Source organism: Saccopteryx bilineata, chromosome 3 (assembly GCF_036850765.1).
Source record: "Saccopteryx bilineata isolate mSacBil1 chromosome 3, mSacBil1_pri_phased_curated, whole genome shotgun sequence".
Taxonomy (NCBI): domain Eukaryota; kingdom Metazoa; phylum Chordata; class Mammalia; order Chiroptera; family Emballonuridae; genus Saccopteryx; species Saccopteryx bilineata.
In genome coordinates, this window is record NC_089492.1 from 300421005 (window position 1) to 300435849 (window position 14845).

Sequence of the window (14845 nt, forward strand, 5' to 3'; positions counted from 1 at the left end):
GGATTTTAAGAAACAAGCTCTCTGTATTATTGCTGTGTTAATGGATAAACTGAGAAAGTAGCAAAGTCTTGGCAAGGTCTGTGCCTTCTCTATGCTAAGAGGATTCTGGTCCCAGTCAGACATGAAGCTTGTCTTTGTGACCAACGCTCTGACACTACAAGTTCTGTATAACCCTGGAACCAAAGGAGACTTTGGGTCTGTCCCTGCTTGTTCATGTGTTTTTTTCCCCATTAATTGTGTTCAAGTATTGTTTTTTTACACTCCAGTATTTTCACATTACACACCCAGCAGTGTCAGGATCCCACACTGCACTCTCGGTCAGCAGAGTTCTCACTGGTCCCTCCTAGGCCATCTGCCTGAGGTTCACATTCCAGGAAACCAGTGTCACTCTTAACCTTCATCTGCGCCATGATGCCCAGAACAGCACTGGACAGTCAAAGTCAATTATTTACGGCCCAGGAAGGAGCTGAAGCTGAGAATGAAACCTGCATCCCTGCCTTCTAGGTGCAGCAAGTCGCTGGGCTGTGGTCATCATAAAGTAGAGGCTGGGAGCACCATCTGTATGGCCCAATGGGAGAAGCACATGTTCCATGAGCCTGTCAAGGAAAGAGACTTGCCCCATCCCATAATAAGTACTGGATTCCATGTCTTGGGTGGGTCAGCTCCCCACCTTCTTCAACAGATAAAAAGTGCCTGATGTGAACACTGAGCAAAATGGGAGAAACATGTTCTCTCCTGAGTCCACCACAAGATTTCACTCAACTGAAGAGAGTATAGCATATACTCCAAAGGGAGAAGGGAGCTCTGTGTTATAGGGTATCATTTCACATGCCACAGGTGTGGACTGTTGGCAGTGTGGTAACACTAAAGACAATGATCAACTGATTTTGAGGCAGAATCACTTATCTTTATGTGATTTCCATACTTTCAGAAGTCAAAGTAAAACGTAGTGGTACATCATATAAAAGCGTGTGCCTGACTGGGACCCACCAGGCATATTTATCAGGGCATGATGTTCTGCCCATCTGGGGCGTTGCTCCATTGAAACTGGAGCCATTCTAGTGCCTGAAGTGGAAGCTATGGAGCCATTCTCAATGTCCAATCCAACTTTGCTCCAATGGAGCCTTGGCTGCAAGATGGGGAGAAAGGGGGGGGGAGGGAAAGGGTGGAAAAGCATATGGGCACTTCTGTGTGCCCTGGCCAGGAATCAAACCCAGGACTTCCACATGTCAGGCAGATGCTCTACCACTGAGCCAACCAGCAGGGTAGATAGATTAGCATTTTTACTGGAGTTCCCATCACACCTGCTCTGACCTGCCCAACAAACTCCACAATAAGTTTCTGGGTATCTACAAACTTTTCCATGTTGACTCAATTAATAGTCACCTAAACCACATGGGTCAGGCAACTATGAGCACGGTTATCTCAAACCAATTGTATGTATAGTTCATGACTGGATCCCTCACGAAAGCAAAATTGTCTGCACAGTAGGTTTCATAGAAAATAACATTTTTACTCATTTAATTATAATTTTTAGATTATATTTATTTTTAGAGACAGAAAGTGAGGAGAGGAGCAGGAAGCATCAACTCCCACATGTGCCTCATCCAGGAAAGTCCAGGGTTCTGAATCAGTGACTTGAGCATTCCCAGGTTGATATCTTAACCACTCTTCCACTGCATGTCAGGCACATTTTCTCTTTTTAAGACAACTTTTAAAAAATAAAAAATATTTATCTTCGTGGGGGGGGGAGAAGAGGGGAAGAGAAGGAATCATTGACTCACACATGTGCCGTGCCTTGGAAAGCTGGGTGTTTCCAACTGGCAACCTCAGCTTCTCAGATGGATGCTTTATCCACTGCGCCACCACAGGTCAGGGTGAAACTTTCTCTTTCCTTTCAGTCTGTCTTCTAATCTGAAGGTCTCTTGTGGAAAACATGTATGGGCCTTGTTCTCATATCCATTCAACCTGTGACTTTTAATTAAAGCATTTAATTTATTCCTATTTTAGGTGATAATTGGTAGGCATACAGTTTTTGACACTTTATTTTACATTTGATAGGCAGAAATAGAGAAAGAACCATTGAGCTGCTCCTGTATCTTCCCTGATCGGGGGTCATACACATCATCTTGCATCTTGATGGGGCTCTTCACTGACTGAGCTAAATGGCTATGAAACCATTTTAGAATTCACTTATACATTCATAAAACAGAATATTTAACTTTGACTAACATTGACAGCTAGACCTCCTAGGCAGATAATAAACAAGGAGTGGTTTTAAATGACACATTGGATAATATAAACTTGAGGTTCATCAAAGTATTTCACCCCAGAAAAGAACTATAAACATGCTAGTCAGACCAGGGGAGGTGCAGTGGATTAAGCTTTGACCTGGGATGCTGAGGACCTTGGTTAGAAACCATTAGTTCCACAGCCTGAGTACAGGCTCAACAGCTTGAGCACAAGGTCAATAGCTTGAGCATGGAACCATAAACATGACCCGCTGGTTGTTCACTTGAACCCAAAGGTCACTGGCTCAGCTGGAGGATCCAGTAGAGGCACATATAAGAATCAATAAGCAAAGGGCCACAATTACTAGTTGCTGTCTCTATTATCTCTTCCTTACTGTCTATTCTCATCTGTCCCTCTGGTTTAAAAAAAATTACATGAATTCTAGACAAAATGAAGACAGAATGCCCTATAAACATAGAGATAGTCTGAGTCTGTCTCCAAATAGCCATAAGAAAAATGATTAATATAAGGATAATATGCATCAGTACACCTCCTTGACATCTCTCATTGGACTCCTGGGAAATGGAAATAATCCCATTAAGCTGAGGCCCTGTAGTTTTCCCTGTAATAAACCAAAAGCCTTAAAGACACTGTAATAAATACAAGACACAAAACATCAGTAGATGCATATAAATATAAATGCTACACAGTGATATTATGGCTATGACAGGAAGCACAGGAGAGCAGCATCCAATGTCTAGTTTCTGTGATGATGGTGATTATCAGGGAAGGTGTGTGCACAGGAAATAATAAAAATACATCTCATACAGATGCAGGTCAGGACACTGGAAGAGCCAACAAATTTTGGTGCCTCCAATTTAAACTTCCCACCTGGAATTCCTACTAATGATGATGAATCTATTGAAATACACTCAAGGAACAACAGGTGTCAATGGACATACCTCTGGCCATGCAGTGAACATAGAAAACTTTGCATTCAAACACTAAGGATAATGTTTTACCAGACTGGTGCTGGCAAAGTGGATATGCACAAACGTGGGACACCGAGATCCCCAATTTGAAACCTCATGGTCGCTGGCTGAAGCACAGGATCAGAAACATAATCCCACAGTTACTCGCTCAAAGAAAGAAGTCACTGGATTGGCTTCAGCCCCTCAGGCCAAGGCACATGTGACAAGCAATCAATAAACAACTCAAGTGATACAACCAGTTCATACTTCGCATCTCACTTTTTTCATGAGAAAAGGAAAATGTTTCAACCCCAATGCTGCCACGATCACCACATTCCTCTGGAAAGCATGGACAATGCTTGGCTACATTCATGTCCGAGAATCAAACCTATTAACCTTGTCCTTGTTCCACGTAAGTGATGCAGAAGGAAGTAACACAACATTGAAATATACAGGACTTCAATGGAAATTGAGACCAGGAAGATTATTTCAGGTTTAAAATACATAAATGCCATTCCATTATTTAACAAAAATCCATATTCACATTAAAACACAGGGGACAGCATTAAAACATGAGTTGGGGATTACATACTTTGGGAAATATATAATGTAAAATATTCATGTAATTCTGATATGTCATTGTATTAGAAAGATATTAAATTACAAATAAAAAATCACAGGTCTTTGGTGGCTGAAGAAGGAATGTAGTGAGATGCTGTTACAATAAAACTTCAAAGAAAAAAGCTGAGATTTTTGTAGCTGAGGATAAAAATAAAAAATCAGAAGGGCACAGAATATGGGTAACAATTTTATTTTATTTTATTGATTTTAGAGAGAGAGACAGTCAGGAACATTAATCTGTTACTGCATGTGCCCTGACTCATCACCAAACCTGCAAATTTTGGCTTTTGGAATGATGTTCTAACCGATCATGTGCTCCAGGAAGGGATAACACAAACTTGATTTTCCTGAGTTGAGCCAGTGGTGCAGCATGGGAACACATGTCCTCGCTCCACATGAAGTATTCACATCTTAGCATCCTGGACCTTAGTCATCTCCCACCTGCTAGTACACCATCACTGCTACAGGGATTCGAGTCTCTTTATTACAAAGCATCTGTTAGAGTGACACTACTGTCCTGTGTATGTTCACTTCATCTAATGTCAGAACACAGTGAGAAGACATTACCTAGTATTTGGATGAAAACATGGGGAGAAACAAAGAATTGACTTGGATAACATCCCTTACAAATAATGAAAATAATTTTTTAATTTAGTGAGAGGACAGAAGGCAGAAACAGACTCCCGCATACGCCCAGGCCGGGATCCACCAGACACTAGGGGGCAGTGCTCTACCCATCTGGACCTTGCTCCATTGCAACAGAAACCATTTTTTTACTGCCTGAGGCAAAGGCCATTGAGCCATCTTCAGGACCCGGGGTCAACATACTCTGAGCGGTGGCTGCAGGATGAGAGGAAAAAGAAGAGAGTGAAGTGAGAGGGGGAGGAGTGGAGAAGCAAATGCAAGGTTCTCCTGTGGGCTCTGACCAGGAATCAAAACCAGGACATCCATACACTGGGCGAAGCTCTACCTCTTATCCAAGAAGGCAGGGCCAAGAATAATTTTAAAACATTGATATAATGTGGTTATTCTCCAATGGAAAAATGGAATGTACACTGCACCTAGAGAAATGGGGCATGAGAGATACTCTCAATCTCTCCCCTTGAAATTTCAACAAGTTCTACAACTATATGCAGAGAAAAAAACCCAGATGAACTTGCAATATACACACACGAGATAGACAAAGACATGATTGCCCACGAAGGATGGTCAAAGATAGAATCTACTCACAGAATAAAAAAGCCACAGGACTGAGTTTTTCTCTATTCTCACAGATGTGAGGGAAGGAGGCACTGTTAGCACAGACTTTGTCTAGGAATCCAGAGAAGAGGGGAGTCTGAGGGAAGGAGCTAAGGATGACAACCAAGACTAGGAGCGGGGTTGTTTCCTGGCGTATGCCACACCGTGTTATTGTAGGCACTGTTTGCCCACAAAACCTGTGGTGCGCTCTGAAGAACTGCGTGCAAATAGCTTCTGAAGATCGGCCCATGGGGAACTGAGGCACGCTTGATATGCAGGCACACACTGCAGTGTTTAGCTTGTGTGGCACAAGACGTGCTTGATTTGCGTTCTGTGCCCCAACTGCTCCCAAACCTGGGACACCGGATAGCAGCAAGCAGCCCCTGCCCTGCCCAGGGCTGTGTTTAGAGTGGTATCTCAAGAGGAACCAGGCTGTTATCCCAACCTCCTGTTCCCACATTTCTTCCTTTGCTCTGAGAACAGTGACGGTCGTGGATCCCCGTCAGCTGCGTCTCCATGCTGCTCTTTCCTGTCAGGAGCGGAGGTGTCCGAGTGTTTGGTCCCCTGCTATATAGAGATGAGGGGTGGCACCAGAGAAGCCCTAGTCAGCCATTCCTAGAGCCATAAAATTGCAGAGCCCTAACAAACCCCTCCTACCAATACGACCGTGGTCCTACCTACATAATTACAACAGTGACGCCTCAGCAAAATTCTGACCAAGAATTTCGCAGAGGCAAATTGTATAGCACAGCGCCTCTTACTGGAAAAGGGAATGTTACCTCTCAAAACTGAATTTTTTTCTCTACCTTCTCATTCTTCTTTCACATTTTCTCATGTGAACATTATACTTAACATATTTTTTTAATTCATTTTTGCAAGGGTTTCATTTCTGACACTATTTTATTTTCTCTCTCCCTCCCCACATCCCTGCCCTTTCCTCCCTCTACTGGGTATATACCCTCAAAACTCAAACATACATACATAGCCCTGGCCAGTTAGCTCAGTAGTAGAACATTGGCCAGGCATGTAAAACTCCCAGGTTCAATTCCCAGACAGGGTAAACAGGAGACAAATCCATCTGCTTTTCCACCCTTCTCCCTCTCCTGCCTCTTTCCCCTTCCACAGCCAAGTCTCCATTAGAGCAAAGTTGGCCCTGTGCACTGAGAATGGCTCCTTGGTCTCCATCGCAGGTGCTAGAATGGCTCCAGTTGCATCAAAGCAACACCCAAGTTGGGCAGAGCATTGCTCCCTAGTGGGTATGTGGGGGGCATCCCAGTTGGGCACATGCACGAGTCTGTCTCTCTGCCTCCCCCTTCTCATTTCAGAAAAATAGAAAACAAAAAAAACATGGGTACATAAAGACACATGTACCCCCTTGTTCATCACCATTGTTCATGGTGGCCTGGACATGGAAAGAACTAAAATGCTCTTCAATAAAGGACTTGCGATGAAGATTTAGTACATATATACAATGGAATACTACTCAGCCATAAGAAATGTTGACATCGTACCATTTATAACGTCATTTATGGACTTTAATAACATTGTACTGAGTGAAATAATTAGAAAAAGCTAAGAACTGTATGGTTCCATATATAGGAGGGACACAAAATTGAGACTCATGGACATAAATAAGAGTGCAGTGTTATCAGGCGGAGGGGAAGGGAGAGGGAGGAGAGGAAGGAGTGTCGGGGAACGGCATAAAGAGAAACAAGTATAGGGTGACGGAGGATGATTTGACTTTGGGTGATGGGTATACAGCATAATCAACTGTACAAATGATGTGCAGATATTTTCTCTAAATCTTTGTACCCTGCTTGACCAATGTCACCCTATTAACTTTGTCTTTAAAAAAAAATGGAATGGGCCTGACCTGTGGTGGCGCAGTGGATAAAGCGTCAACCTGGAAACACTGAGGTTGCCGGTTCAAAACCCTAGCTTGCCTAGTCAAGGCACATATGGGAGTTGATGCTTCTGGCTCCTCCCCCTTCTCTCTCTCTCTCTCTCTCTCTCTACCCCTCCTCTCTAAAATGAATAAATAAAAAAATAAAAAAAATGGAATGTACCAAAGAAAATGAAATTTCATATGATGTCTGTGAAATATCTTGCACTTACCAGTTGATTTCTCTATGCCACTATATTCGAAAACATTATTTTTAAAATCTGAGGTCCTATAAGCAACATTCCGTGACTCACAAAATAAGAAACATTATAGTAGGTTTTGTATTAAACTAAAAGAGATGACTGTATAATGAGTTTCTATAACCAAAACTCATCACCATAGATAGGAAATGCACTAATTGTACAGAAATGCAATGTACAGGAAGTCATTCATGTTAGAAATTTCTGACATTTCTACTTGGCTAGTAACTGATCAGTTTTGTTGAATTACCTATGTTGAAGCATTACTTCCATATCCTTCTGAAGACGTGCGCACACATTACTTTACTCTCAATCCCCTTTCTCCTACATTACATCTTCAGGTTACAAATGCATGTTATCCATTTTACTGTATCAAACCATGTCAATTTTATGTGTAGTAATACATAGATAGTCTCAAAAGTTAAAAAAAAAAAAAAAAAAGCTTTGTCTGACCAGGCAATAGAACAATGGAGCATCGGACTAGGACATGGGAGGACCCAGGCTCAAAACCACAAAGTAACCAACTTCAGCACTGGCTCAGCTGCTATGAGCAAGGCTCACCAGCTTGAGCCCAAGGTCATTGGCTTGAGCAAGGGGTCACTTGGTCTGTTGTAGTCCCCCTGTCAAAGCACATATGAAAAAGCAATCAATGAACTAAGTTGTCGCAACGAGGAAGTGATGCTTCGTATCTCTTCCTGTCTATCGCTGTCCCTGTCTCTGTCACAAAAAGACAAAAAAAAACAAACTTCCTAATTGTACAAGAGTGAATTTTCTTCACTTTGTAAAATTTGTGAAGCAGAGCACTGCAATACTGGAGGGTGAGCAGTTACACAAGAGACCACAAGGGACATAAAAGCAGACACATTGAAAGTCACAAGCCCTGGAGGAACAACACAGCCTGCCTGAGTCTATCCATGGAGGCCTTCGCAGAAAGCCAAAAGAGAGAAGCAGAAGTGAGAACACATGCCTTTTTTTTTAAAGAGAAAATTAGAGAGGGACAGATAGGGACAGACTGAAAGAAATAGAAAAGCATCAATTCTTCATTGCAGCACTTTGGTGTTCATTGATCGCTTCTTCATATATACCTTGACCACAGGGCTACAGAAAAACTACTGACTCCTTGCTCAAGCCAGTGATCTTAGGCTTCAAGCCAGTGACCATGGGTCATGTCTGTTGTCTCATACTCAAGCCAGCTACCCTGTGCTCAACTGGTGAGCCCATACTCAAGCTAGCAACCTCAAGTCCCTGAACCCAGAGTCCTCCACAAGCCAGTTTGATACACTATCTACTACCACCTGGTTAGGCTGAGCATATGCTTTTAACAGGATACATTTAGAGAATCCTCAGTATTCTAGAGATAACTTTGGATTGTTAAAAATAAACCAAAAGGCCCTGGCCGGTTGGCTGAGCGGTAGAGCGTCGGCCTAGCATGCAGAGGACCCGGGTTCGATTCCCGGCCAGGGCACACAGGAGAAGCGCCCATTTGCTTCTCCACCCCTCCGCCGCGCCTTCCTCTCTGTCTCTCTCTTCCCCTCCCGCAGCTAAGGCTCCATTGGAGCAAAGATGGCCCGGGCGCTGGAGATGGCTCTGTGGCCTCTGCCTCAGGCGCTAGAGTGGCTCTAGTCGCAACATGGTGACGCCCAGGATGGGCAGAGCATCGCCCCCTGGTGGGCAGAGCATCGCCCCATGGTGGGTGTGCCGGGTGGATCCCGGTCGGGCGCATGCGGGCGTCTGTCTGACTGTCTCTCCCTGTTTCCAGCTTCAGAAAAATGCAAAAAAAATAAAAATTAAAAAAAAAAAAAAAGTGAGGTTTTGGTAAGTTATGCAGAAAACTTATCTAAGGTGATACATGGTGAAAGCCCCGAAGTGTGAGAAATTCTGTTGCTCAGTGTTGTTAAGTAAGGTTCACACAGTGTAAAGCTTCCCATATTCTTTGTCGGTTCCTCTTCTATCCACTATTGTCAGATATTGAGCAACATATGTATAAGGGCAAAGACTTTCTAACATAAACTGCATTTTAAGGCTTAATTCTCTGATCCTCAAGGAGGCTTGAACAAAGTTTAAAAGTTTTGTTAAATTACTGACATTTTTACTGTTCATGCCCATCCTTAATTCTGCAATGTTCACCAAGTTTTCAGCGCAGATGAAAGGCTTTGCAACATACTTTAGAAATACAAGGTAAACCTGACCAGGCGGTGGCGCAATGGATAGAGCATCAGACTGGGATGCGGGGGACCCAGGTTCAAGACCCCGAGGTCACCAGTTTGAGCGCAGGCTCATCTGGTTTGAGCAAAGCTCACCAGCTTGGACCAAGGTCGCTGGCTTGAGCATGGGGTTACTTGTTCTGCTGTAGCCCAATGGTCAAGGCACATATGAGAAAGCAATCAATGAACTAAGTGCCACAAGGAAAAACTAATGATTGATGCTTCTCATTTCTCTCCATTTCTGTATGTCCCTATCTATGCCTCTCTCTGACTCTGTCTCTGTAAAAAAAAAATTAAAAAAAAATAGGATTACAAGGTGACTCTCTGGTGTGTATTCTATTGCTCAGAAAGATCAGAGTAGTTATTTCAGGTTTTGTCACAACATCCATATTTATAAGGCTTGAGAATAAATTTTTGAATGTTGACTAAGATTCCCCTGCCAACCAAAAACCTTAATTACACTTTTAAAAAATGTAAGATTTCTGTCCAGTATAAAATCTCTGATTTTAAGTAAGGCTTCAGGATTGTTCAAAGTCTGTGGTATATTCACTACAGTGTCAGCACTGCTCTCCAATATGAAGTCACTGATGTTCATTAAAAACTGAGAAATGGCCAAAGGCTCTGCCATATAATTTCATTTCAAGGGCTTCTCACCAGTATGAAGTCCCTGATGTTCAGAAGGTTGGAGAAAAACCTAGTCTTTTCCACATTGGATACATTTAAAAGATTCCTCACCAGTACAAACACTATGCTGAGTGACATTTGATATCTTCAAAAGGCCATTCTCTATATTTCTTTATTTTTTTTATTTTTATTTTTTTTTTTTAGATTTTTTTATTTATTTTTTAGAGAGAGAGATACAGAGAGAGAGAGAAGGGGGGAGGAGCTGGAAGCATCAACTCCCATATGTGCCTTGACCAGGCGAGCCTGGGGTTTTGAACCAGCGACCTCAGCATTCCAGGTCAATGCTTTTACCCACTGCACCACCACAGGTCAGGCTCTATATTTCTTTAAAAAAAAAAAAAATTATTTATTCATTTTAGAGAAGGGGGGAGATAGAAAAGGGGGAGGAGCAGGAAGCATCAACTCCCATATGTGCCTTGACTGGGCAAGCCCAGGGTTTCCAACCGGCGACCTCAGCATTTCAGGTCGACGCTTTATCCACTGCGCCACCACAGGTCAGGCCCACGTTCTCTATATTTCTATGATTTCTTTCCCATGTGAATTCTCTGATGTATAATTAAATGTGACTTCCAAAAAAAGCCTTTGCCACATTCTAAACATTTATAAGACCACTCTCCAGTATGAATTTTCTGATGGGTACTAAGACCTGATGAAGTTCTAACAGCTTTGCCACAATGTCGGCATCTGTACGGTTTCTCTCCCGTGTGAATTCTCTGATGGTCGGTAAGATTTGAAGATTGGCTAAAGCCTTTGCCACATTCACTACATCTGTATGGTTTCTCTCCTGAATGAGTTATTTGATGTCTAATAAGAGTTGAGGAATTTTTAAAGGCTTTGCCACATTCTCCACATTTGTATGGTTTCTCTCCTGTTTGAGTTCTTTGGTGTCTCATAAGAGTTGAGGAATTTTTAAAGGCTTTGCCACAGTCTCTACATTTGTATGGTTTCTCCTCTGTGTGAGTTTTTTCATGCTGAGCCAGAGCATAAGATTGGTAAAAGGCTTTGCCACATTGCCTACAACTGTATGGTTTCTCTCCTGTGTGAATTCTTTGATGTCTTCTAAGATGTGAGTTTACGGTAAAGTTTTTGCCACATTCTAAACATTTATGAGGCCTCTCTCCAGTATGAGTTTTCTGATGTTTTGTAAGACTTGATGAATTTCTATAGGCTTTGTCACACTCTCTGCATTTGTATGGTGTCTCGCCTGTGTGAGTTCTCTGATGTACAGTAAGCTGTGATTTCAGGAGAAAGGTTTTGCCACATTCTAAACATTTATGACACCTCTCTCCAGTATGAATTTGATGATGTTTAGCAAGATCTGAGGAATGGCTGAAAGCTTTTCCACATTCTTTACATGTGTATTGTTTCTCTCCTGTGTGAATTCCTTCACGTACAGTAACGTTTAAGTTCAGGATAAAATTTCTGTCACATTCTAAAGCTTTATGAGACTGTTCTCCGGAATGAATTTTCTGATGCTTAGTAAGAGATGAGGAATAGCTGAAAACTTTGCCACATTTGCTACATTTATATGGTTTCTCTCCTGAGTGAGTTCTTAGATGTACAATAAGAGTTGAGGAATTGTTAAAGGCTTTGCCACATTCTCCACATTTGTATGGTTTCTCCCCTGTGTGTGCTCTTTGATGTACAATAAGAGCTGAGGAATTGTTAAAGGCTTTGCCACATTCTCCACATTTGTATGGTTTCTCTCCTGTGTGTGTTCTTTGATGTTTACCGAGAGTTGAGGAATCCTTAAAGGCTTTGTCACATTCACTGCACTTGTACGGTTTTTCTCCCGAGTGAATTCTTCGATGTACGGTAAGTTGTAATTTTCGCGTAAAGTTTTGGCCACATTCTAAACATTCATGGGACTGCTCTCCAGTATGAATTTTCTGATGATTAGTACGAGCTGACGAACTTCTAAAGGCTTCGCCACATTCTCTACATTTGTATGGTTTCTCTCCTGTGTGAATTCGTTGATGCAAAGTAAAACTTGAGGGGTCATGAAAGGCTTTGCCACATTGTCCGCATTTGTATGGTTTTTCTCCTGTGTGAGTTCTTTGATGTCTAAGAAGAGTTGAGGAATCCTTAAAGGCTTTGCCACATTCACTACATTTGTATGGTTTCTCTCCTGTGTGAGTTCTTTGATGTATAGCAAGAGCTGAGGTGACGTTAAAGGCTTTCCCACATTGGCTGCAATTGTACAGTTTCTCTCCCATGTGAATTATTTGATGTATGGTAAGATGTTCTTTCTGAATAAAGGTTTTGCCACATTCTAAACATTTATGAGCCCTCTCTCCAGTGTGAGCTCTCTGATGTTTAGTACGAGCTGATGAACTTCTGAAGTCTTTGCCACATTCTCTACATCTATATGGTTTCTCTCCTGTGTGAATTCTTTGATGTACAGTAAGAGTTGAGGAACAGCTAAAGGCTTTGCCACATTCTCTACATTTATATGGTTTCTCTCCCGTGTGAATTCTTTGATGTACAGTAAGAGTTGAGGAAAGGGTAAAGGCTTTGCTACATTCTCTACATTTATAAGGTCTCTTTTCAGTGTTAATATTTGTCTCATGTAAACTATGGTATGAATGCCAATTAAGTATTTTACCAAATTCTTCATATTTAGAAATTTTTTCTTTAGTATGTACTTTCATAAGTCTATTTATACTGGATATTTCACTGAAAGCTCTCTTACATAAATTATAAGTGTAGGAGTCTTCTTCAGTATGAATATTCTCATCTTCAGTAGGATTTGAAGATTCCTTAAAAGATTTGATACATTTACTTTGTTCATTTTTTATGTCCACAACATGAATAATCTGATGACTATTACAACATAATATGTGGTCAAACAGTTTTCTGTGTTCATAATGGTTCTTTGCAAATGAAGTTTTCTCATTTTGATGACAAATTGATTCTTGTTTAACATTTTTCCAATATCCATTGCACTGATAACTTCTGTCTCCATTATGTGTACTCTGGTAATTGTCAAAGAAAGATGTTTTTTAGTAAAAGGTATAATTTTATTTAACATATATACTTATTCCCAAATAACTACTCTGTGATACATATAGTATTAAACAATGTTGGCTGTATAAAATTTTAAAGAATATTATGTCTTAGTGGAAGAATAAGGATTCCTCTTTAAAGGCATTCATAAATTGATCACATAATAATTTTACATGTGCATGATAAATCTCTAAATGCTAGAAATCATTGATTCAAAGTTAATTCTCACCATACATTGAAAACAAATCAAATGATTATTTACTCCAGATTATAGAAGTTCCTAGACTTTCCAGATTTCCTTTTCAAGAACATGTAAGAGAAAATTTTTTGATGTTTTTTATTTATTTATTTGAGTGAGAGGATGGGAGGCAGAAAGAGAGTCCATATGTGCCCCAATAAGAATCCACCTGGCAAACCCAGTAGGGGGTTATGCTTTCCCCATTGGGGCACTTGCTCTGTTACTCAGCAACACAGCCTTTTTCTATTTCTATTTTTCTTAAGTGAGAAGGAGGGAGGCAGAGAGACAGACTCCCACATGTGCCCGAGTGATATCCATCTGGCAAGCCCACTAGGAAGTGATGTTCTGCCCATCTGGGGTCATTCCTCCATTTTAACTGAAGCTATTTTAGCACCTGGAGCAAAGCCATGGAGCCATCCTCAGTGCCAAGGCTAACTTGCTCCAGTGGAGCTTTGGCTGTGAGAGGGCAAGAAAGAGATAGAAGGAAAAGGAGTGGATTTGAAAAGCAGATGGCCACTTTCTTGTGTGCCCTGACAGGAAATTAAACCTGGGACATCCACACATAAGGCCAAAGGTCTTCCACTGAGCCAACTGGCCAGGGCTGCAACCAAAGCCATTTTTTGAGCACCTGAGAAAGAGACCATGGCGCCATCCTCAGGCCCCAACACAAACTCTCCAACTATTTCAGCCATGGCTGTGGGAAGGGAAATGAGAGAGAAAGAGAGAAAGGAAAAGAGGTAGAGAAGCAGATAGTTGGCTCTCCTCTGTGACCTGACCAGGAATCAAACACGGCACATCCACACATGGGACCAATGATCTATCACTGAGCAAACTGGCCAGGACAGAGCTTTATGTTTAGAATCTAACTGATATGCACCACAACTGAATTAAAGAGGAGTTTTCTAAACGTGCAATATTTTTTACCTATTTAGAAAACAAAGAGTTAGTCACAAATAATGTCTTGCACTAACCAGATAACTCACTTGGTTAGAGCACCATCTCAAAGCACAGAGGTTGCTGGTTCAAATCCCAGTCAGGGCACATGCACGGAGCAGTTTGATTTTCATGTCTTTCTCCACCTTTCCTCTTTGTCTCTTTGGCTAAAATCAATGCAGTAAGTGGGTTTTTTTTTCCTTTTTGAGAAAGGCAGGGAGTAATAAGAATATTGAGCTACTCGTATATGAGCCTTGACCAAGGAATCAAACTGGCAAAATCTGTGCTCCAGGACAACACTTCAACAAACCAATCAACCTACATAGCAGGCCTTAATTTATTTTCTTATTTTAAGAGAGACAGAGAGAGGCAGAGAGAAAGAAAGGAAGGAGAAGGGAAGCATTCACTTGTTGTTCAACCCTGTCATGCACTCACTAAATCGTGTGTGCCCTTACCAGTGATGAAATCCACAACCTGGTTTTCAGGGTGATGCTCTTAACCAACTGAGCTAACAGGTCAGATTGCAATAACCATTTAAAAAATTAGTAATAATAATTGTCCTACTGAAGCTAGAA

At 41.5% G+C, this 14845-nt stretch overlaps 2 protein-coding genes across 3 annotated transcripts in view; one reads left to right on the forward strand and one right to left on the reverse strand.

Annotated features, from left to right (window-relative positions):
• The window catches only part of LOC136331920 (zinc finger protein 420-like), a 284820-nt gene that overhangs the window by 185138 nt on the left and 84837 nt on the right, over nt 1-14845 (forward strand). The gene's annotated exons all lie outside the window — the stretch shown is intronic.
• LOC136331922 (zinc finger protein 420-like) overlaps nt 10464-14845 on the reverse strand; it is a 122892-nt gene continuing 118510 nt past the window's right edge. For both annotated transcript variants that reach the window (XM_066271088.1, XM_066271087.1), the window contains one exon: nt 10464-13068. In XM_066271088.1, coding sequence (XP_066127185.1) covers nt 10612-13068 — 2457 coding nt within the window. In that variant the 3' untranslated portion in view covers nt 10464-10611. The remainder of the gene's footprint in view (nt 13069-14845) is intronic.